Source organism: Anopheles marshallii, chromosome 3 (genome assembly GCF_943734725.1).
Source record: "Anopheles marshallii chromosome 3, idAnoMarsDA_429_01, whole genome shotgun sequence".
NCBI lineage: Eukaryota > Metazoa > Arthropoda > Insecta > Diptera > Culicidae > Anopheles > Anopheles marshallii.
In genome coordinates this window covers 71,216,347-71,240,729 of record NC_071327.1, presented here as the reverse complement: position 1 = coordinate 71,240,729, position 24,383 = coordinate 71,216,347, and the positions used below count along the sequence as shown (strand labels likewise).

The following is a 24,383-nucleotide window of genomic DNA, read 5'->3' as shown; positions in this document are numbered from 1 at the left end:
GGACACGCATATTTGGATAACACTCATTGACAGGCCAACGAAAGCAAGTAACTTTAACACATATAAAAACACACCTACACACAATAACACATTTGTATTGGCATCGTTCAAAAACAAACCCGTATCAGTGTATATAATTGTATAGTGAAGAATAGTGATATAGCAGTGAGAAAACTGAACTTAACAGTTGAAGAACAGCACAACCAAAACCTTTTGGATGCGTGATGCCAGAATACATACACACACTACCACTAACACCAGAACACTCAGAACAACATTCGTATGTATCAGAAAAAAAAATTATATACACAAGAAAATATATACATAAACTGAACAGTGATTGTACAAAATGTAGAACGAGGCACGGTTTTCATCCCTTCGGAAAGCAATGATGACAAGCAGCAATGATCTTCGCTTTGGCATCGTGTACATGTGGTAGTGTAAACAAAAAGACAATCGGGTAGTGAATGTCATTGGGAGAAAAAAAAGAAAATTAAAAAAAAAACTCCTTCCCATACCGGGAATCGAACCCGGGCCTTCTGGGTGAAAGCCAGATATCCTAGCCACTAGACCATATGGGAGTCGAAGGCCTCACGCACTAACACGCTATACTAAGCACGTCGCAATGGTGAATGGCGATACTGGAATGAATGGCCGTATATTTCATTGTTTTTTGACCGTCTCAAACAGTCTCCAATTAAAAAAAAAACATTAAACCGTTAATGAAAACATACTTTATAAGCAAAAGAAAAATAGTAAATTAATTTTCTAAGAAGTCACGCCCAACATCAGTCGCGTTCCGGAAGAAAAACACTCACCAGTCTCGTAAACAGTATAGTAACATGAATGAAGTTTATGTTATAACCTTTCGGTGTTTAACAAACTATGAGTCAAATCAAACGAAATGAAACATAACACCCGCGAGTAACCAGTTACTAGCGAAATCAGACACTAGTAGTGTGCGGAGCGGTTTTAACTTTGACCTCGATTCTTTGCCCAGTGGGGCTACTATTGAAGGTTTTTTTTTTTTTAAATAGCCTCATTTTTGATGTAAAATAAGGTGACATGTGGTGTGACAATAATGTTGGTGAAGTGCACAGAAGAAGTAAAAAAAAACTCTTGGAGCACTGATCATTCTTCCAGCTTTTAACTCGATTTTTACTGCTTCTATGCAATCATTATCTTGTCGGTAATTTATGCTGCTGATAGACACAAAACCTGCCCCGTTCGGTCGGGCCAAGGCAGCGAAGAGCCGCGCGTGACCTCCACCGGGCGGCAATCAAATTGTCAAGCCAATAAGTCATCGTGCCCTGGGCCGTACACAGTGGTGGCTGCACTAAATCAAACTTACCCTCGCGAGCGGGTGCAATTGTCAATCGATCAATTTCATTTCTGTCAACCTTCCTTCTAATCACGGGGGGGGGGGGGGGGGGGGGGGGGTGGTTGATCGAGTTTGATATAACACGCACCGAGAAGAGATATCATTTTTTTTTACTCACCCACCGATGCACATGACGGCGGGTCCAAGTCAATCGAAAGTGTGCAGCTTCAAACATTGTGCTCCCCAAGATCGTATGTTTGTGCAATTAAAATGTAAATGCGTTTAAGGGGTCATTGAGGAAAGGGGGGGGGAAAAGACCCACCGGGCAAGTGGCAGCTGCGTCGTGATACATTCGGGGCAGAAAGTACAGTGGGTTTCCCCGTCCCACCCACGTTGTGTAGAGCATCCACTTCCAGTCAGCATAATAATTATCAATTCGACGCGCATTGTGTCCCGGGTGCCAGTTTTAGTGTGACGGGCGTAATTTAGCACAGCCTTACACCCGCTAACGCATATTTATGGCCAGTGGAGGAGGAGGTTTCGTTTTCATCTCTATTCTGGTGGGCTGAAACTTTCGGTACTTTTGAAGAATATATGTTTCCTACTGGCCCCATTGATTCTTTACCTCCCCCCCCCCCCCCCCCCTCCCGCTTCTTTGGCCTCCATGTGTGTGTGTGTGCTGCGTTGCATTCGCCCCAAGTGCTGTGTAATTTAAACAAATTGCCCGTTCTCAATGCGACACTTTTCTATGCGCAATTTAGCGTTTTATGATCGTGTAGTTAAGCAATAGCTAAAACTGGTTGGTGGCCGATGATGGGATGAAGCATCCGTGAACCAACCGCACCGCACTTGCTTTTAGTGAGAAAAATTAGGATTTTATTGCCACGAATTGAACGATAGTCATGTGAAGGGTTAGAAAACAATAGACACGAGATCGATGGAGTCAGCCGTGCATGTGATTTGGTGGAGAAATTGTTTCGAACATAGATTTAATGCACTTTTCCATTTAGTTATTCTATAATTTCCTCGTTTGATGTAGTGAGTATTAACCGCACCGCTTACAATGTAAACCATCTGCCGTTTGGTGCATTCCGCCTAATCAACGAAATCTATAAAATGGAGCACAATTGGAGCTCTCCGCCGTTGGCACGTTGGGAATGAAATTCAATCAACGGCCTTACCGCGTGTCAACGATCACCCATATATCATGGTGGGCATTTATGCATGTCGCGGCAAATTTAATATTACTTTACCGGCTGATAAATGGCATTCGACAAAGTCTTAATGCCGCTGCAATTGCTGGTGTCTTAGGAACTAAGTCTTTGATCAATTTGCCCACTATATGTCTAAGGAGATATGAACCAATCCAATATGTGATGGAGGTATTCTTTTATGAATATCCAAAATAAAACCCGTTTTTTGAGGCTCTGAGCTTCTGATGATCCCCCGAGCTTGGAGAAAATGGAATTAAAATGTTACATTTCTTCAAAGATGCTTAGCTGTTCATCTTCTCTTGAGATCTCTGGAATGTCTGGCTCTGAAATTCAAACCAAATCAAAGAAAAATTACGAATTTACAGCCCAGAGAGCAAACTCATCCCGAAGATTGAATACGTTCTCTTGAAGTTACTTGAGTTCTTCAAAGCTTGAGAATTGATTACTTTACAGGAACAGGAATTCTTTGCACAAAATTATTAGCTTTTGACGTTCTTCCGAATTCTTGATTATGGACATGGACATACAGTAAATGTCTACAGTAAATCTCTTGAAGTTACTTAAGAAACTTGAGTTCTTAAAAGCTTGAGAATTGATATCTTTACTGGAACAGGAATTCTTTGCTCCAAATTAGTAGCTTTTGACGTACTTTCGAATTCTTGATTATGGACATGGACAGGCAGTAAACAGAGAGTATGTCCAGGTGCATAACCAAGAACTCGAAAGTATGTCGAAAGATATTAAAATTTACTAGAGAATTCCTTAAAGTTATCTTATATAAGCTAATTTTTCCTTCAAAAGATCTCAAGAATATTACTCCAAAGGGGATCCAAAGGGGAAATATGTTTTGGTAATATTTATTCTGCAACTTCCTTTTGTTCTGTGTGATCATCAAACGATGTACTTGATGTAGATCGCATCCAGCACGCCGTTCTGTGCACTAAGCCACCTTTCGCAATGGCAGTGTAGTGGGGTGGATATAATCGATCCTCGCACCCGATCGACCGGCTCTCCGCACAGCAGTGCTCGGTGTGTGCGCATTCGCTTCGCTTTCCTGCTCTTTTGATCGATCGTCAATCATCGTCACCAGCGTTGGGGTAGTGGGAAACCGTACGACGACGGGCATTCTCTCGTCGTCGTCGCGGTCCGTACGATCGTGGCCCGGTTTTCGCGGCTCAGAAAGATTCGGTCGGCGTCAACGTACACGCGCAAAACCGGCCAAGCTCTTCGCGCGTTCGTTGGTGGTGAGGTTTTGCGTGATCGCGAGGGTGTTTTTTTGGCGTTGTATGGTATCTCGTACGCGTACCTTTAAAAGATCGCGCGTGTGCTGTAGTGAATTTAAAGCAATAATGAGAATTTAACTGAAAAGTGAGTGTTTTGTTGTTCTCGATAAGTAGTGCGCGCGCGTGTAACAGACGCGACCAATGTGCCTTTTCCTTTCGTGGTGGAACGGCAGCGCCACACATGTGACACGGACGCACGCAATTCACGCACGAGCGTCCAAAGACGGGGCGATGAAAAATGTGACACCGAAGCCGATTATCGATGACGTCGCCGTGAAGTAACAAAACCGTAGTGGACGACCTTCAGCGCAGCGCACCGTCGTTGCCGCGCGTGTGCTGCACTGGCACACACACACACAGGCCCCTTCGCAAGAGCTCTGCCCTGGTTGTGATGCTCGGTCTCACGTGCAACGGCACGGTCCAGGGTTGGTGTCTCTCGGTCGGTTCGGAAGCACAGGGAGGTGATGGTGAAGTTTGTGCCTACCGACACGACCGAGATAGGGGCCTACCGGTGCCGTTTTATGTGTTGAGGCGTTAATCCTAACCTTCCCGGCGTACAGGGGTGCGTATTGGAGTCCCACACATTTCCGGTGGTACGAGCGCTCAAAACTGAGATGAACGGTGTAAAGGTATCATCGTCTCGAAATGCGGCGTTACAGCAACCCAAGCGTGGCTTCGCCCGCTATATCCGCCGGGTCTTGAAGTTTCGCCCACGAGTTTGAGCCTCGGGGCTACAGTTAAAGTGCCCCGATGTTCTTCAGATCTCGGTTGAAGGTTTTTTTTGCATTGCATTGTGGGTCTCCCTCGCAAAGGTGGGAAACGGCTCAGACTGGGCTGTAAAACCAGCTCTAATCAGGGTTCCTTTTGTGTTTTATGTTTAATGTCAGGAGATTGAGTTCAAGTACACCAGCGAATAAATTACTTTACATCAAGCTGAAACGTTTTCTGAGCGATTTAATTGTATTACTCAGTTGTCCACCATTTTGAGTCTGCAGTTTTATGTCCAATTTATTTGCACGTATTTCACTGCTTTGCTTTCAAATCCAATTCCACTGCTTGCCGACTCCGGTTGGGTTGGGGGGCCACCCTTGTTCTCACACCCAGCAGCAGCAGTGCAATTCACCATTTGTTTTTACCATCTCGCCCATAACCATAACGACGCAGAGCCACAGACTCCCAAGCCGGGCATTGTCCAAACAAACGAACCACATTCATAATGCGAACCCCCGCTTGCAATCCCCGCCACTAACCTTTAGTCTCGGGCGCCGGGAGTGTGAGTGTATCGTTCTACTCCGGTAGCTTAACCCTGTACCGGATCGGTCCAACGATTTCATCCAGGCTATTTTTAGTTGCGAGAAAAGAAGAACAAAAAATCGCAAAATGAAGCGTCCTAACAGGGGGCGCGCACTGAAAAACTGCCGATCGTACGCAGCAGCAGGGAGATCAGTTGTGCGTACACGTGTACAGTCCGAGTTTTCCCTTCTGTACTTACGGCAGAGGATCGTACATATGGGACGCAAAATTCAAAGCAAATACAGCAAAACGGTTATGTGTGTTTGAAAAAAACCTTTCCATTTAGTGACGGTTGGGGCAATCCTTCGCCCGCTTGCTGTAAAGTCCAACGAACTTAAAACGTTTAGTTTTCGCCGCGATCGTAAACATTGGCCTTGATAGTGATTTTGACCCTACGGAGGGAGGGCGAACGGAATTTTCCCTATCCACTGTTAGGCACACACGAATTTTCCGGTTTTTTTCTTTCGCTGCTACTCGAGACCACGAGTCATTTCTCGATGTGATGTCAATCATTCCGCTTGGAGGTTAAGTTAACTCGGACATCGGGTTCAAGTAGAGACATTCGAACAGCAGTAGACACAAACGGTGCCAAAAAAAGCAAAACTCTTTCTCTCTCTCTCTCTCTCTCTTTGTAGTATTTTATTTATTTTCTTGCAATTTTCCAACAAAGATCTCCGTTTAAAAAAACTCAAAGTGATCCTCGGAACGGTTAACGTTGTCGGGTTTTAATTTTCTAACCGACATTCCCCGAGCGACATACGCGGTGACATTACATTTCTGTTCCAGATTTGTGGCGTTTTGGCAACGTTTTTTTTTTTTTTTTGGTGGTATTCTTTGGCGGTGTGATTGTGCCCATGCGGCGGTGTGGGTGCAGGGTTTTATGCATTGAATAACACCAGACCTCATCACCCTGACCGTGACATGTAAACACGGTTCGGTTTACATTTTTTCACGCCTTGCTCCGGAACAAGTCCATTAGCGCGAGGAAAACCACCCCCCCTTGTGGGAGGAAACGGAATTCTGGTGTGGGAGGAGGGGGGCAACATTTTATTGTGTGTGATTTCTTTTTCGCTTCCCCTTAATGAATTCTTTTGTGTTCAAAGTTTGTGTAAACAAAAAAAAAACAAGCTGGTGAGAGTACAAGTTGCTGCTGCAAAACACACCCGAACGAAGAAAGAACAGTGATCATCCGTCTTCTATTTGTGCCCGGGGAGGGTTGTGTCGATAGACATCGTGTGTGTAAGTATGGCCAGTCCGTTTTCGAACCTTCGTCCACCTGCCACGCTGCCAACCGAGGGTAATTCCGGCCTGCTAACCGCGCCGGAACCCTCGAACGGTCTGCCACCACCGATCGCACGCAGAAACTCGGAACTGCCGCCGGGGAAACGGCAATCCCCGTTGAAACTGTCCATACCCACCCCGAGGGCTTCCTTTTCGAGCGGTTCGTCGGATGGGGCTGCACGGCAGGCGGCGACGGCTCCCATTATCGGTGGACAGCTGCCGCCGTTTGCCCACACCGGCAGTCCCCATCTGAACGAGTTCCATCAGGGAGCTTTCACCGACTTTGACACGCTGGAATCGCCGATGCTGCAGCTAAGCCCAGGTGAGTAACGCATGTGTGAGGAATGGAGTTATTTGGAAGGTTCGACAGTGCAGACAACAATAAGATATTACAGTCACTGCAGTATTATGGAGTGCATTTCGGAGCGAAGAAGTTGTCTCCCACCGTATAAAGCCGGTAAAAACAGGATGTAAAGAATCTTCTTTTGGAAAATAAAACAAGGACCTCGGCTAGTTGTCGAACAGTAAGATTCTAGCCGTACGCAAGTAGAGTCTTACTAAGTAGACGTGACAATAAATTGTAGCAGGACCTAAGGATGAAGATCTCAGACACCGCCAGCAATGTAATACTGAGTCCTAGATGACCAGAATTCCGGAGGCTTTACGTCCTCTACCAAGAATTTAGACCTCCTCAACTCTCACAACATTTTCCTGAAGAAGATTCTTATGCTGGTTGATGATCTTCAAAATGAAACTTGCAGCGAGTCTTGAATCTGACTATGGAAAACCTTTCAGAAATTGCAACTTCCATTGGAATCAGCAATGTGATCTTTCGGTCTGATCTAGCATCGCCCATCCAAGATCACTGCATGAGAGAGTAGTTGGTTAAAGATCCTTGTTTTACTTAAGTTCGTCTAACAAGGGCTCTTCAGAGATTAGTCTTTTTTGGGGTCAGAACTTTTGGAGGCAAACCACGGAGGATCATCTTCATTAGATTTAAGAGTGAATTTGAAGTGTCAGATGATCACCAAAGCCAACTTTATATTAAATTCACTGTTTTCCTACTAGAACATGGCCACTTGGACTTGTTTTATTCATATCCTTTGACCTCTTTTCACCTTTCTTCAGACCATTCACCGATCATGACGCAGTTGATGGAAGCGACCAGTCCCGGGACGGCCTCCAGCCAGGGAAGCAATGGATCTTCAATTTCACGCCTGATGCGTTTCAGTCCCGCCCTGCATCATCACGCCGGCCCCATCGCACCCGCCTTCCCCACCGAGGTACGTACGGAATGAAAGTAACGTGACACGAACAAAAAACAGGGATTCCCCCTATTTGCAGCTTCCGATTGCCCGTGTCCCGGGCACTGCCGGGAGCGCACCATGCTGGTGAGCTGATTGCAATATAATTACTGTTTTGCACATAATTTCTCCCTCGTCGTCGTGGTCTAAATGTGCAAATAATTGCCACCACGCACCACAAGCGACCTCCGCACGGTTGGTGCCCGCTCGCACCCGGTCGTGTGCCGTCGTGTGCTGCCCGGACGGCTTTTGGCGGTCGTTTCGTCGGTCCGTCACGATCCAGGCAGCGAACGGTTGGGCAAGGTTGCGCAAAAGGTGCGCGGGGAGGGGGGCTAATCGATCCACCGATCGATCGCTTTTATCCATTTTCACGATCAACCAGTGTCACGGGCCGTGTGCGTGCGGGGCCAACGGGCCTGCTGTCGGGGTTGATAATTAGCGTGCCAGCATGGAAATTAGGACTAATTTCGTTAGCAAAATGTCATATCATTTTCTCCAGCTCGCAGCGTTTGCCCATAGTCCGGGAGAGTGTGGGGGAGGGGGGGGTTGGAGGATCGTTCGCTAAAACTACCATTTGACCGTTGTCCATGTAGGGAAATTGTTTGTATAGCGCTGGGTAAATGATGCCATAAAACCCTTCGGCACTGCGGCTCAGGTGGAGATTATTGCCGTTTTTTTGCAAAATACCACACTCAGCCGGCATAATTGTGAATGGACACACACAATGGTCATAATGAAGTTTTACGAGCCAACCGTTTACCACACAGCGGGGCCAACCCCTCGATGTGCCTCGATCGATACGGACGTTTGATTAGCGTACGCACCAACCTTCAATGAAATGGCAACGATTTGGCTTTTAATTTTCGCAAAACATAGCGTGGTGCATTAGATGCAGTGCATCGTTTCGAAATGGAGGGTTGTAATTATTTGCCATCCGTTAAATTACGGCCCTTTTTTATGGGCAGAGTGACTTACAAAGTTTAGTATTTGAGGGGTGTTGTAAAGCAAACAGCTCCACTACCTTATCTCATGCTAACATTGTTTTTCAAACACACACGCAACTAGTGTTGCGTTTAGAGAGTCTTTTCAGAAGAGTCATTGATATGGACTGGTGTTGACAGAATCTGATCGAATTCATGAATCTGAACGAACCTTTCAAGTGAATGAATGACTCTCAGTCTCTATTATAGAGATTCGTGAATCTCCTATGATTCAAGGTGCATAAATCTCTGACGTTACTCGAGAATTTCCTTTAAATATATTTTTTTAGATTGTTTAACGGTTCAGGATTTTACGCAACTGTATAATTATAGTTCGTAAAATTTAACTTGTTAAATAGATAAATTATTACTTATAATCAACGCCATCACTCCATCTCAATTTGGATCTACCACGACTCCTATGTCCATGTAGACAACCTATAAGGACTTAACGGGATGGGTTGTCCGGTGTCATTCTCATGACGTGACCAGCCCATTGGTACCTGAAGAGTCTAATCCAATGTATGAGAGTGAGTTCTACGTATAGCTCGTAGAGCTCGTCATTGTAGCTCCATTGTCCTTCCACAGATATATAGGGCCAACAATTCTTCTGAACATCTTCCTCTCGAACGTGGCTAAGAAGGTTTCGTCAGTTTTGGACAAAGTCCATGCCTCAGAGGCGTATGGAACGTGTATAAATAATGAGCAGATGAGGAAGGTGAAGGGGCCAACTGGTAAATCCAATATCTAAGAAATACAGGCTAGAATTCATCCAAACAAAATAAAAAAGAATAACGGAACTGATCATCATCGAAAAGCGAAATGAATCCTCATAATCTTTCATATCTTCAGAGTCTCATGAATTGTTGAAGATTCATAAATCCTCAGAGATTATTGAATTATTGAAAAAGTTTGATCTTTTCCATCTTCTAGTCACTTCCATCCTATTCCTCAGTGATTCTCGAGTTCTTTTGGATCGGGTTTCATCCATAAAATATGTGTAAGAATGACTTGTAAAGAGTCATTCGGAAGATCAAGAATCGACTCTCAAAAAGACTCAAGAATCTCAAGAAATCTCTTAGAATTCCAACATCTTAAAAAGCTCATGATTGTACGGATATTTATGTATGAATTCCTGGATTCCTTTACCACAGAGTCTTCAACTGAGAGATGAAGTATTAAAATCCGTTAGGGGAATCAAGGATAACTCGGCGTTCGCAAGATTCTTCAATTATCATCACAAACATTCAGAATCATTGATTTTGTTTGAAGATTCCTTCAGACTGATGCATCTGACTGATCAGACACATCCAACACTGCCACCGCCCAGCCACCTTCTCACCGCCCTTTGTTTGACTAACCAGACCCACCGTGCTGTTGGCACGTGATCACGCCACATTCATTACACACGACAGCAGGGGAAACTGCGCGTGCATTACCGCGCGGTTTGTCCATAAAACAAAAGAGCAAAGAACGGATTAATCCCGCGGCTGAAGCATAGAGCGAAAGGGGCGAAAGGAGGCGAGAAGAAAATAAGCGCCATAAAAACAAATCAATTCATTCACCTCATTGACATACACACCCGGGACGCATAAAAAAACACGCACACACACACACACTCATCATCCCTCGTTTGGCCAATACGTGATCACACATTGTGCGTGCCACGGTCCCATCTGCCCTGTAGCTTGCGGTGGAGCAGAACAAATGGGCAAACCCGCGCGACATGGAATCCCACGGTAGGGAATAAATATTGTACAGATGATGGACAGGGGACAGAAGGGTGCTTCTCCCACCCCTTCCCCCCGGAAAGGGGGGTTTTATAGAATAGCGAGAAGTGTGATGCGATCGAAAAATGCGCTTCATTTCCGCTCGGGTACATGCCTCACACAAATATACACACCGTTTTGATGCAACTTTTGCCCGACCGTCGATCTGAAACGTGACCATCTATTTTTAGCTCTCTCTCTCCCTGAAGGGTTGGTGGTGTCGGGGTGGGGGCACTCGACCCATCCAATCGCTGTGGTACGATATTGGGACGGGAATTTCCAAACGCTTGACGTTGGCACTTTTTGCTGCACTCGGCTGTCTGTACAGCACCGTGCATTCTTCCGCGAGGGGTGGCCGGGCAGCCGTACCTCGAGTGGGTGTGTGATTGACAGACTCCAATCCACCTAACAGCGTAATGGCACAAGGTAGCGCGATCCCTTCAAATCATGTCTTGTGTCGCGTCTTAGACGCCAGCAAACGCATTAGTGCCATTTATGGGAACGGAGCTTTTATGCGCTGTAATCACGCGCCGGGGGATTTGGTTTGCTCAAGTACCTTTAACATAAATTTACTTCCAATCTTTATAACGCAGATGGAGGTACATAAAGTTGGCTGCTCTGGCGCCTCCGTCTGGTCGGCTGGTTGCCAACCCGGACACTCAAACAACGTGACATGGCGTGGCGTTACTGAGTCGTTCGGACGGTTGGCGGTGCGTATTGTAATTGGCCGCCAACAGCCACAATGCCGCCCACACACTCCCTGTGGACCGACTTGAAGTGGTTGAGAGGGGGAAAAACACACACACACGTATTTACACCGTAAAATATTGGACCAAGGCGGGTGGAATTATTTGCCATGGGTGTTTGTGTTTGAATGCTACGCAAGATAATTCGAGGTTGCAAAAATGACTCTGCCCTCAAGAGGACAATTTGAAAAATGATCTCTTTAGATAAGATTGGTTTACAAATATAGCAAACTTGTAAAGAAAATAATGCTAGCTGTATTAGGGACTTTTTCACATGAGATTAATTCTTATGGCCAAACTAAAACGATCAGGGTTAGACGAGTACCACTTTGACCGGAACGGGTCAAAATGTGAGATATCTGAATTTTTCTTAAATCAAGATTACAAGTCGGTAGGTAGATAACAACTACACTACTTCTTTTTTATTGGCACATCAACTTCAAGAGGGTCTAAAGAGGCCTTCCACTAACCTTCCACAATCTATGGCTTTCTTTGACTTTATTTTCCCGTAGTACGAAGATGCCCTGCGCGTCCGAGGGAATGGTTCCGAATGGGATTTTGGTCCGGTCCGTTCGTGTGAGGCCCGGCGTCGCTACCATCATGCCACCTGGCCGCTCCGAACAGTACACTACTCGAGTAGTATAATGAGGGATACCAATTCATAGTGCTCATAACGAGTGCCACAAAATCTAATGCTCCACACATTATTCCCATAAAACATTCGAAGGCCCTTAACATCGTTAGTTTGGTTTTGTTTACAGATTTATCGCGAAAAGGTTTACATTAGTCATAATTACTGCTACGGAGCTGAAAGATCTATAACTTCCCGAGTAATGGTCGGTTTGATCTGAAGTCATAAGCAACGCGTGAAGGTTGTGGCTTTGCCAATATTTGGTTGGTTTACAACTTTTTTATGAAGCATAAAGAAACATATTCAGTAAAATTTTAAACTAATCCTGTAAAATGTAATAAGGGAATATGGGGCAAGAACTTTAACCATTTAAGCGTGAGCTTTCCCCGAAGTTTATGAGGCATTCCTTCCCAAAGTTGTAGAACTAGAAGTGATTATATTTTTCAACATAATCTAAACATTCTACGAATGATTACAGGAAAATGGTTGAAAATTTAGGGCAAATTATTGGCTTTACTCTAGCTCTTACAATGCGATCACTATAATGTCCGCCAATCGGATAGCCCGCCAATAAACACAACGTCAAAAAGACCAGAGTACCAACTAAAGCAGCACTACTATAAACGATCATCGGTTTGCGTGCGGTGTCTCACGCTTCACGTGTCGCGCAAATTGTCCATCAGACTGAAATGGGACAAACCCAACCCAAACCAATTCTGCCAACAATGTCTTCTTTGCGCTTTGATCGACGCAAGAAAAAATAACCAAGACCTTCTCCATCTGCCAATTTAATACGCAGTCGTCGTCGGCCCTTTTACGGTAACCGGTGTGAAAGTTGCGAGCAGGATACGGACCGACAAATAAAAAAACCCATACACGAAAGACCTTTTTTCGTTCTTAACGTACACACACACCCCTTACACGGTTCCGACACGGGGTGTACAATAATAATGAAAAAAAAGCTTTATTACCCGAACGGTTGCAATCTCCACTTGGTTTGCCAATACGCTGAGTTTCCACCCCCGGAAGGGGGTCAACACAACTCACAACACCCCTTCCCGGCGAGGGGTGATAGAAGGGCAGGAGGTGTACTGCCATTTCTTACCAGTCGTTCCACAGGCCATTTCCATCTTCACTTGCGTTTGCGCTCGTCTTCTCTCGCTATCTCTCTCTCCCAACAGAGAGAGAGATGCGAGTTAACTACTTCGTCTTTGTTTACTTTACAAAAAAAAGAACCCCACCGTCAACACGGCAGGATCAACGTGCCGGGGTGAAGATTTGATCTGCCGGTGGCCATTGGGATGGAGGCACGAATCTCCCAAAACGGTTCTGGCCCGGCGGAAAGGAAAGAAGTGCCAGTGTTTCCTCCACTCGTGGGAGGTGGTAAAAAGCGGTTCCCTTGGTGGAGCGATCGCACCGAAGTGTAGGAGCAGGTGGGATAGAAGTAACCTCCCCCCCGGTCAACGGGGAGGAGTGATTTCCTGGTTCGAGTGCTTCCAGTGGTGCTCTCAGGAGCAAACTAGTACCACTTTGGCGGTTCGACGCGAAACTACACCGCGACAGTCGCGCTCGGTTCGATTACCCCCACACACACGGGCGCATTAAGTGTCAAGACTGCCAGAGTCTACTACTTATCTGGTCCATTGTTTATTGACGGTCTATCATCTATCTAGTAGCTGTCAAGATTTAGGAAGGGGTAATGCGCTGCTGGCGATATGATGCACGGAAGCGTTTCGCTCTCAGCAATCTAGTTCACTGTGGTTTTCTACCAAACGCAGGACCACCGGGTTCGAAGTCGGTCTGTTTGTTGAAGCGTCTGTGTGTGTTTGGTGCGACGCCTGGTTGCCACCAGTTGTTTGCTCTTATTCCCGTGACGAGTTCCGTTCCAACGTGAACAGCGTGCATCGGCGGAGCCATCAACATCCAAAGGAAGCTGCGCGTGTGTATTTGTGTCGTAAAACCGTATGAGTTATTGCGCAACGTTAGCGTCTTTGAAGTTGGCGAGTGCAGTCTGGTGCAACTCCCATTGCGTCTGCATCCTTAGGTGCGTTTCTTGTCTCAGTGTAAGGTGCGAGAAAACGAGCGCGAGTAGTATTCGCCGGTCGGTATAGTGCACCCGGCCATACAACTCCCAAGGTTCCACACTCCACACCCTTACGACGGCGTCACTAACCTTGAACCGACTGCGACTCCACTGGCCGAACCCACACCCCGTTCGTACACGTGCGTGTGTATATTTATTTTTTGTGAGCATCTGTTTGACGAGCGTTCGGTTGGTTGGTTGATCGAGCAGTGCGTGCGATCGCTCGAGTCGATCGATTTTGAGCGGTGGCCGTGTACAGTGATTCTAGCAAACCATGGAGGGTGGCCCGGCGAATCGCTTCAAGCTGCGCCGCGCGTCCGAGGGTGCCTTTCGCGATGTGCCGCGGATGACGCTGCCGAGAAAGGTAGGTTGCTGAACTGGTTTCTCGCTGAACTTTGGTGCAAAAAATTATGTCTCTCCGCTTCATTTTCCACTTGCTGCAGTTCTTCCCGCATGTAGCCCAGCCCAGTGAGACTTCTTGAATGTTTTTTTTTTTTGTTATTTGCAATCCAATCGGCAGCATGTTGCGGACAAGTCATCCCCGGAATTGTTTTCCCATTGCTTTATCAATCCCCCCATCGGGTCGCCACATGCCTCGTACCATTATCATGCACAATATTCATCGGTGAAAAATGCACTTATCATAATCAATCACCTGTCGTTGGGGGACTGAATCGATTGCTTCTTTCCTGGTTTTGTTTTGTAACTGTCCGCGTTTATCTCGTCTAAAAAAGAGGTTAAAATTTCACATGTAAATAGAAGCGGTAGTCATCGAGTTGATCTCGCAGTTGTTTTGCCACCGATATGGAGCCACCCCCCTCGCATTCGTTCTAAAGCCATTGACGTCCGCTGGGGAAAACTTCTGCAAACAATTATTCATAGCACGGGAAATACCTCCCAATACGACTAACAACGGTCTTTTATCTGGCTCCTATTTTTAACTCGTTCCGCATGCAAGAAAACATGCCACATTATGAAGACAGTGGGATCGACTTCCACAAACATTTGATCAAGAAAGCAGGAGGGTGTGATGGGGATACGGGCGGGTAACTCGTTTAGTATTCTACGCGCGACAACACTGCGTCTTTGGTCGACGCACAGTACCAAGTGCCACTTGCAGCAGAATCCCACAATCAAAGACAAACAGAAACAGCTGGGAAATCCCCAGCGTTTAAGAGCGATGAACTGTTTCGACGAATACATCTGGTACTGTGTCATAAGCTGCAGAGCTAGCTGCAGTAATCTACTCGCCAAAATAAGCAAGCGTGGGAGAGAGTTATACGCCTCAAATATCTTAGCTCAAATAAACTAAAGATGAAATAGTTCATACTCTTAATTCCCTAACATTAAATCTTATTGAAGATCTCCAGCTGATCTCTAATGGCCATCGGCAGGGTAGATATTTCGGACAAATTCGATCGATCTATTCATCTCTTTCCATTCATTGAAGTCCTTTATGATTTCCACAAAATCAAAAAATATAAATGGTATAATTACTTTCGAGACCATGAGAACATCGAAGTAGCAGACGTTAACACTAAACATTCAAGAATTTTGTCTAAACGTTTTCGCATGTTATCATCGACTTTGTTTCGAGATCTTTTGTTATTAGTTATTACTATCATGTAGTGTAGGATTTTTGGACAATATTTCATGTTCATAGCCGCTTCATGTAATCCGATCAAAAAGACGCCCGATTGGCTTGAAATCACTGCTATATATTGATCGATCGATCGCTATCGCCCTCTTCCCGAAACTAATCGCTACTTCCCTGACGTTCAGGGGTGTCAAATTGCATTCACATGTAGATATAGAAGTTACTAAGGTGATCGAAGGTGGAGGTGAGTTATATTAGTCAATCTAACAAGATCTTCAATCACGACCACTGAGAACACCCAAGAAAGGACAAGCCCTGACTGATAGGGATGTTATTCTGGATGGTTTCTGCCGGTTTTTTTAAATTTTATTCTATAATTTTCAGGGATTTCAATTATTGGAAAGTTAGAAAGATATTTTTCTCTTCGTTTGACTCACCTTCATCATCAGCTCAATTATTTTTTTAAACCTTGGATAATATTTTCATATATTTGAGAAGCAATTCTGACAAAGCTGACGACCTGTAGACCCTAAGTCAACTCATCGATAGTTACCTTGAGCAAGTGTTATTCTTAATTAAAGCTTAATTTACAAAAGCTCAAGAAAGCTCAAGAGAACCAGCTCAAATCAAATTTAAGCAGAAGTAATTATATTAAAATTGAAGTGCCATTATCCCAATATCCCAATCCAAGCGTGGAATTCGAAAGCATCAACTATAAAACAGACTGTATTTTAGGTTAAAGGGGTGAACATTTTTCCTAAAAACCCTAAAAAATTGAGTTCTTGTTTTTCGATGAAAATGTCTTCGACTAATCCTCGATCTCCCCCTGTTAATCGATCATAACGTCTACTAGTTGAAAGCCGGCTTCTCGAACCATATTCGATGTGTTACGCCTAAACTAACCACGAAATATATCACTCTTCGTACTGATGCTTCCCGCACAACCTTTCAACAGCACTAATGTGTACCCTGTCAGCAGCAGCATCAGACCTGCCAACGTTAAACGATAAACTAGTTCCGTAATTGTTATTCGACTGATCGGGCGAAAGTTGATTTGATGACGCGCGTACATCACACCAACCGGTGGCTTGCAGTCGATTACCATGTTTGGCAAGGAGTTCTCCAAAAACTCAACCAACACCCGACACCGTGACAGATTAATTGCGTCCGAAACCACGTGTAATACACCCAGAGAACACGACCACAATTCGTCGTTGGGCTTTTTTGGAAAACGGCATAAAGTGAAGTAGCAAATGATTATTCCTTTTTCTATTTTGATTTTTTGTGTGATCATAGAATTTTGGGATGGTAAAAGGATTAAATGATGGACCAAGGAACACATTAAGACAACATTTCACAATGCATTGTAGTTGTCTTAAATAATCAATCCAGATTAACGAATTGATCAGAAAGTTCGTTTAGTTTATTCCTTCGTGAAGAACAAACTCACCTAAACCAAGCTTCCAACGAACGCATCGGCGGAAGGAGGAGTGAATCATGAGTTGGAATAACTTTCCGTGGAGAGAGCGTGGCGTTTTGTTGTGAATGAATGTGGTTTCACGACCGGGTGGGTGGGTTTTACCTTCCCAGTTTGGGAGTTGCGGTAGTAAAACGATGATTTTTATAACGCATTATTAAGCCGGGAGGTGACAATCTCCTGCCATCTCGTCTGGCAGTGAGTGTGCGGCTGTTTGTGTGGTTTTATTGGCACGGCGTATAATATCTGAGGATATGCAAAATTCCGCCACCATTCAATGACAGTTATTCTGAGAAATCATTCGATGCTGTAGACATAAGATAAAAGCTGAAGAGGTGTTTTTTTATTGTCTTGGAAATTGCTTTATTTTACGCAAAGTCGAACCAGTGTCAGTGACGGAATCACCACTACCTTAAATTGTTACATTATTTTTGGTCTTATGGGTTAATTTGAAATAATTCTACAGTAGATAAATTATACCGAATCAAAGAGGAATGGTGAGCGAGCGGAAATGTTTCAAATGTTTCAAATGTTGCACTTCCACGAAAGTGTTGCAATGACGATGAGCACGCCAGATTCAAGTCACCTGTAGCGCACAAGCCCCCCAGGTTGTTACCGTTAACGCTCCATAACATAATGCATGTATCATCATACGCAAACCACAGCCCCCCCCCCCCCCCCCCCCTCGGGTTCGCGATAAAGTGCATTTTGCGCTAAATCACTCCCAGCCACGGTGTCGCGTGTCATCCTTCCTTCCGCTCGGTGGCACTCCCCCCCGGTGGGTGGCATTACTCTTTGGTCACTTAAAAATTGAGTAATCAACCGCAATCAACACCACCACCACCCGGTCCACCGTAAAATGGCAGAACTTTTCTGAGAAGCTCCATTTCACGGCCCGGACGTCCGATTAAGACGCACCGGATGACGCAACGGCGCTAGGAGCAAGTGGCACCGAAGCCGCGGGATGACGAGTGGAGTAGTGACAGTGTGTGTGTGTGTGTTATTAATAAAGACACACAACTCTTGAGAGTTAATCAGCAGGAAGTAGATGGCCGGTAGAAGTGTAAGACAGCAGGGTTGCCACTTACGGTAGAAGTAGCTTCTTTCTTGTACCGGATGTGACCGATTTAGCAACTTCATTAGCTTGGAATTAAGTAATAGCACGAGTAGCTTATCCTCTCATAGGTAAGATGATGGCATTAAGTTGGATTCTCTCTACCTACAATTGTTTAAACAAAAAACGGAAAATAATGCTCGTGTCAGCGTAAAGTAAACGGCGACCGAGCCCGAACACACGTTGGGCGAAATTTATTTCGCATTAATCATCGCAACCTCATGAATGGGATCTCCTTCTTCGCTTGTTTTTTTTTTACTTTCGCTTGCTACCATTATGCTGTTTCCCCTTTTTGGTCAAGGTTTGTAACTTGAAGGCTTGCGATACACGCACCCGGTCGTGCGATCTCTATCTTCGCGCGGTTGTATCCAATTCCCCGACGCCTGGGGTGAAACTCATCGCCCAAGAATTTCGTTTCCAATTGAACATCGAGAGTAACCATCCTCAAGTTGGCGTTCGAACTCTTCGAAGGGAGTCTTCTCTCGCCGTTCGGTTTCTCGGTCTGTTTCTCGTCCCACGGTGATCGGTGATCTTCAGATTTGATCACTTTTTGCTGTAGCAAACTACTCTTGATCTTTTGACATTGTTCTGAGATTCGAATTTGCTACTCAGTTTACCTTGCGCTTCAGCTCAACTGTTTCGGTAGCTTGTTGAGAACAATTTGCTTGAATATGTTTTCGTATGACAATGACAGATATGACAAAAACAATTTCGTATGACTAACGCAACCGAATGTTGCGCCCGTACACGTGCGACACCAAACGTGCATTTGTGTATCGCGTATCAAAGAGTCTGATAAACGTTGCCCCCCATGCCGGCTGGCAGAATCGTTCCGGTCCGGTCGGAATCCAAGGGTTGAGAAATTTCCGCCGACAAAGCGACACTCACTGTGGAGATCATTTCTTCTCCAAGAAGGGAACACCGGAACCGGTGTGACACACCATGCCACCGTCAAGGGTGCTTACATCACCGATAAATTGGTGCGATACGTAATGGCAGTTGTGGGATAGATAAGCGAAGAACCATTGATAAGGTCGCCACACTGGTGTCGTGCAATGCGTGACGTAGAGTCAAGGGTTTGCCGACCGTTCACAGCTGACTAGTGACGATAATTTTTCCCGGTGCTTCTGCTGCGAGTATTGAGGGCAGTATGCAAATAGATGGAAATAGATCTTATTAATAGTCGCGTTGTTTGTCAATTGGTTATTTTATTTCTGGAGATCTCTCTACAATATTTGCACCATGAGTCATACACCGTGGACGGATCATTTTGCTCTGTAGTCGGCGAGGTGAACGACGCCGCAGCCTGTGTGTTTCAGTGTGGAAAAAACGACGAGATGGTCGCCCGTTTGATAGTCGACCCCAAAACAGCACCTTCTTTCTAATCCACCCTGACTTAGTCAAGACACCAACTAGGCCTTCCACGCCGCTAGCTTCAGGTGGTACAAGTTGCAACAGCGAACGGAAAGGATGTTTGCTACGCTATAAACCGATTTCCGTTTCCTATGCTCCACGCGTTGTTTGATCTGCGTTTCGGTTCCACCGTACGGTGGAGATCGTTAAAATCGCTATCAACCTCGCTCACGTGTAGTCTTGGCGTTTGGGAAGCTATCTGCGTATGGTAGGGTGTGTAAGCGCTTTTCAATATTGAGCTTCACCTTGTGAGCTGCATTCTCTGAACGGAAGGTTTTGGCCGCTCGGAAACCTCGAGAGCTGGCGAACGTGCGTTCTCTCCCAGCTCAGCAATGTGTGCCCGTTTGTTCGCTCTCCCGGAGATAGAGAGCGAACGTCGGGCGGTGCGAATGCGAGGGCACGAACGCATCGGAACCAGTGATAACCAGCGGCCGAGAGACGTCGCAAGATCAGACATTCACCGAGAACCGTTCGATGCGGACGCGAAAGCGGTAGGTACGGCAGCGTAGACGAGTTACCGCCGCTGGGTTAGGAATTTGCAAAGTGAAAGCGAGCGCTTGGTTGATCCGGTGATGTGTAATGTCCTTTCCCATCCCCGAAAGGATAGTACCTTTCACTCGAAAGCTTTGGCCAACGGCCGTGTGGTAGTGAACTCAGTGATGCTTCATTGACGTGGAATAGTTGCGGCCGCGTTGCCACTGTAATGCTCTGCAGTACGAGTGCGATCGTCTGTTGATCGCGACAGGCCCAAAAAACCGTGCCCATATGTGTGTGAAAAGTGTGTATGATTCAGCGTGTGCGTGATCGTCGTCGCAGTTGAGTCGCCATCGTCACAAGCGTCTCAAGTTCGGTTAGCACCGTTTAGCAGGAATGGAATTCCAGCTCGAAAACTAAAACCATCACGTCACAGTGTGCTGTAATTAGCGATCGTGATCCGTGTTTTGGGGTTGCGGGATGCAAATTTGCTGTTTACACCACCACCACCGACAACAACAAACAATGTTACTGCCTGCTGGCACTGGTGCGCGATTTGATGGGGTTATCTCCCTTTCTGCTGAATGGCGGCTCTTACGTCACAAGAATGTTTTCCGTTTGCTTCCATTGCACAACCGCCCTGTGCCTGGTTGCTGCCACTGGTGTTCTCGCGGTTGTTTGCCATGTTAGCGAATCAATAACACACGATCGGCGGGAGGATCGTCCAGGCAGATTAGTGTGCGGTGCGTGGCGAATGTTTAGGTGCTGTTCGACCGAAACCCCTCGGATGGGAGTGTTCAGGAGCGGTAAAAAACTCAATAACAATTCGCAGAATGGTGCTGTAGAATGCTTTTCAGCACGTTACCAGCAGCAGTAAGGGTCTATGACTAAGTGGTGGAAAACATGTTGCTTCCAGTGCATTCATGCAATACCAGTTGGAAATTCCTCACTCTCGCCCATAAAAACTGTCCCACACAGTTTTTCCTTTTCGGAAAACGATGGAAAACAACTTGAATGCGAACAGTGGTTTGTAAACATGCTTCTGTTTTTTTTTTTACTTTCCTCCTGGTTTGCAATTTTTCCATTCCCAAACAACCACTTTTGCTATGTTTACGTTAAGTCGCTGCTACTTTCGGCTCATTAGCTCGGTTCTTTCTGCTTTTACGGTACGAAAACGACTGGGATTGCAATATTTACATGAAATTCTTTAAATTCCCTCTCAAATCTATCAAACCAACACCAAAGATACATCTCAAGCGTGGTTTAACGGCGCCTCAACCGATCCTTCCACCGGCATGTGTCCACCAAAAGGCGGAAGTGAAATCGAAGCATTTGTTTCGAAGTTTTTTAAGCTTCTTTCTACACTTGCTGCTGGTGTTGGAGATTGTTGTGAGAAGTTTTATCGCTCTGACGCACGCATGTTTGCACTTGACCAACAGATGAAGCGCACCACGCGAGAAAGAGAGCGGGTGGCTGGTTGTTGGAATATTTGGCAGATTCAGAACGATCGTTTTGTGGAATTTCGATTTCTTCTATTTTTGTTCCTTAGCACACGCAACCTCAGCCATCCGATCTTCGTCGTGCCGTTTTGCGACAGCGTCATTGCCTTGTTTGAGTTTGTTTTTTTTTTTTTTTTTGGTATGTTTATGGAAATGTTTGCATTACATCTCCAACTGCCATGGAGTGGATCTTCGAATGGAGCAAAGAAGGGTGTTACACATTCCTCACATGCCATTTCCGTTTTTGATTTGATCCTCTCAGCTCCGACATCAACTAGCCTTGGTAGTGTGTGTGTGGGGAAGTCGGTAATTGATGCAAGAGCAGCATTTGCATTGACAAAACGTCGTGTCGCCGGCGCACAATTACCGCTTGGCCGACGTCTACAGCTTATCTGGCGACCAACTTCCTGAAGGCCGATGCGTACCTTGTCCTTTTTTTTTGTTGGCTGGCTTTATTTGCAGTCCCAAGCGGCTCGGGGAGAGACACACCCGCAAGGGGTAGCGTTTGTATTGCCACAGGAGGTCGTAAAAGGATGTGTAATGCCGTTCTGCCACTGTGTTAGAAAGGGACATCACAGCGTACAGTGCGAATGGCAATAAACCAAAGCAACACCCAAAACCATAACGGCCAGGCAAAAGTTGTGTATGGGGAAGTGAAACGAAAGCCCAGTTCCACATGTTGAAAACATTCCAAAAGCAGGAGGGAAAAATTCGTATCGTAAAAGTATATATTCTTTATCTTGGAAAAACAAAAATGCATCCTACAATAACGAAAGTCTATTGCTGTTTTGTCGTTATTAGTTCCATAAATTCCGTGCGCTGTGAGTAGACTGTGTTCGAAAGTTTGAAAAGAGTGAAGTCGTGTAAAAGAAAGTGTTTCAACGTACAAAACAACGACAACAACAAACCGGGAACGCAAACGGATCAACATGGGCATCAACAATCATCAACCAACTACACCGATCTCGGTGCTTCGGGCCCAATTCTTGTTTCCCAACCGAAAGGTAAGCCGAACGAAATCGCAAGCCACAAGGCACGCATCAATCGTAGAAGCGGTAGCATTGCTAACGCCTCTCATCGGTTACTTCCTGCGTAGAGAATGTGGCAAGACCGTGGCGTAGATTGATCTCCGCATCGGTTTATACCACGGTTCGAATCTAAGTTGTTCTCTCTCCCATCAAGTTCTCCCACATGTGCAGTGTATGATGAAAGTTATTCTTACCCAAGATGGAGAGAGCTTACTTCTCTCCAGAAGATTGCGATCTTGTTATACTGAGACTGATTGCTGCATATTAAAATAATAATAGAGAGAATTATTTTTACTTCTTTCGTCTTTTCATTTCTCGTGAAATTTATATTTTCTCAAAATCAATTCTCTCAAGACATTCGCTCTCGTTGCAAGAGATCCGTGAGGTACACAACGTGGTTTTGAGTGCGTACCACTGCTCTCTTTCCCTGGTTATTTCTTGCCCTCTCCGGGTTGTTTCTCTCTGCGTGAAACTTTTCAATGTTTGCTCTCTTTCGTCTCTCGGCGTGCAACGTCGAGATGGGATGAAATATTTCATCAAGCGTAACAAAAACACATTTCATCACGCCGGTGATGTTTCGTGAACATAACAAAATCCTCTATTGCCATCCAATTTGCTGGCCGGTTTCTTGAGATGCGTGATGTCCAATTTTACCGTCTGTGATGATGTAGATTTTAAAATCTCCACTCCTAAGTGTATAGCTCCTAATTCCTTCCGACAAGCAATAATGCGGAAATAAAATACAAATGGACCGTATCGTTTCAGAAACATAGTCTTCTTCAAAAGCATTGTTTACGTACTGCCACAAGTAATCGGTTTGTAGTGTCGTTCCTTAAACCAGGGGTTTTTACTGCTTTTTCCAACCCCTTGAAATCCTCTCGACAGTGTCTTGACTCTTTTATTCTCAAGTGGGTGTGCGAACAGGTTTTATTTGATGCCAATTCCCGGTGCGTTTGACGCTGCTCTCACGCCAACGCTACAAGTTGTGTCAGATCGCTTCCCCGATAGGTTGTGTTTGGTTTGTTCGAGACGACACGAGCAGTTAAAATACCGCAACATGTTCTATCGTGTCTAGAGCAATGTTACGTGCAACTTGTGAAATTCCCTGGAAGATAGTACCTCCATCATTCCTATTACTTCATTTTATATCCAAACCCGTTATCAGCTGTGTCATCATTTACATATGAAATTTACAAAGGGATCAGTACCGTCATAGCGCCACAAACGCGCCATGACGCTTCTGCCAAGGTCGAACGCTTCCTGGTGTGAGTTTCAACCCTTTCCGCTACGGTGCCATCGCAAAGAGCTACTTCTGTGGGCAAGACACCGGCAAACGTTTGCATATGCTGTCCCCTTTCGCAAAAAAATACAACAGACTGACGACACAACCACTGTGCCCATTGCTGTCGGGCTGTTTGCTAGACATTCCTTCGGTCACATCATCCACCAATTACCTTCGTTGCGCGCGTTAATCCGCGTGCAATAATCTCATCGACGCGAAACGTCAGCCACACTTGACCAATTGCTCGTCTGTCAATCGAGCGAGTCTTCAGGGTGTGTGTGTGTGTGTGCGTGGGGGTGGGAAGGGGGAGTGTGTAATCTCAACAGCATCCACCGTGAACGGAGGCTGTGCTCATAAGCTCATTGTTTGCTTACCACTTTTCATGCGCATTTCATTTAACGCTGTATTGGTGATGGGTTGCTGCCGTGGTTTAACAGCGGAGTTGTTTTATGGAAATAAATATTTAATTGTTTTAAACAATGTTACATCTTCTGTGGAGGTACTTTAGCAGATTAAAACCTTTCCCCCACTGGTGTATCAACATAAATCAATACCAATAAGATGCAACATGCATGCACTCACACGCTTTCAAAC

At 45.4% G+C, this 24,383-nt stretch overlaps 1 protein-coding gene and 1 non-coding gene across 2 annotated transcripts in view; one reads left to right on the top strand and one right to left on the bottom strand.

Annotated features, from left to right (window-relative positions):
• Positions 1 to 509: 509 nt before the first annotated feature.
• Positions 510 to 581, bottom strand: Trnae-uuc (transfer RNA glutamic acid (anticodon UUC)). Its single transcript has one exon. It is a non-coding gene; the product is annotated as a tRNA-Glu (tRNA).
• A 5,775-nt stretch (positions 582 to 6,356) lies between these two features.
• LOC128716051 (NAD(+) hydrolase sarm1) overlaps positions 6,357 to 24,383 on the top strand; it is a 37,127-nt gene continuing 19,100 nt past the window's right edge. The window contains exons 1-2 of the mRNA XM_053810974.1: positions 6,357 to 6,714; positions 7,521 to 7,675. Coding sequence (XP_053666949.1) covers positions 6,357 to 6,714; positions 7,521 to 7,675 — 513 coding nt within the window. The remainder of the gene's footprint in view (positions 6,715 to 7,520; positions 7,676 to 24,383) is intronic.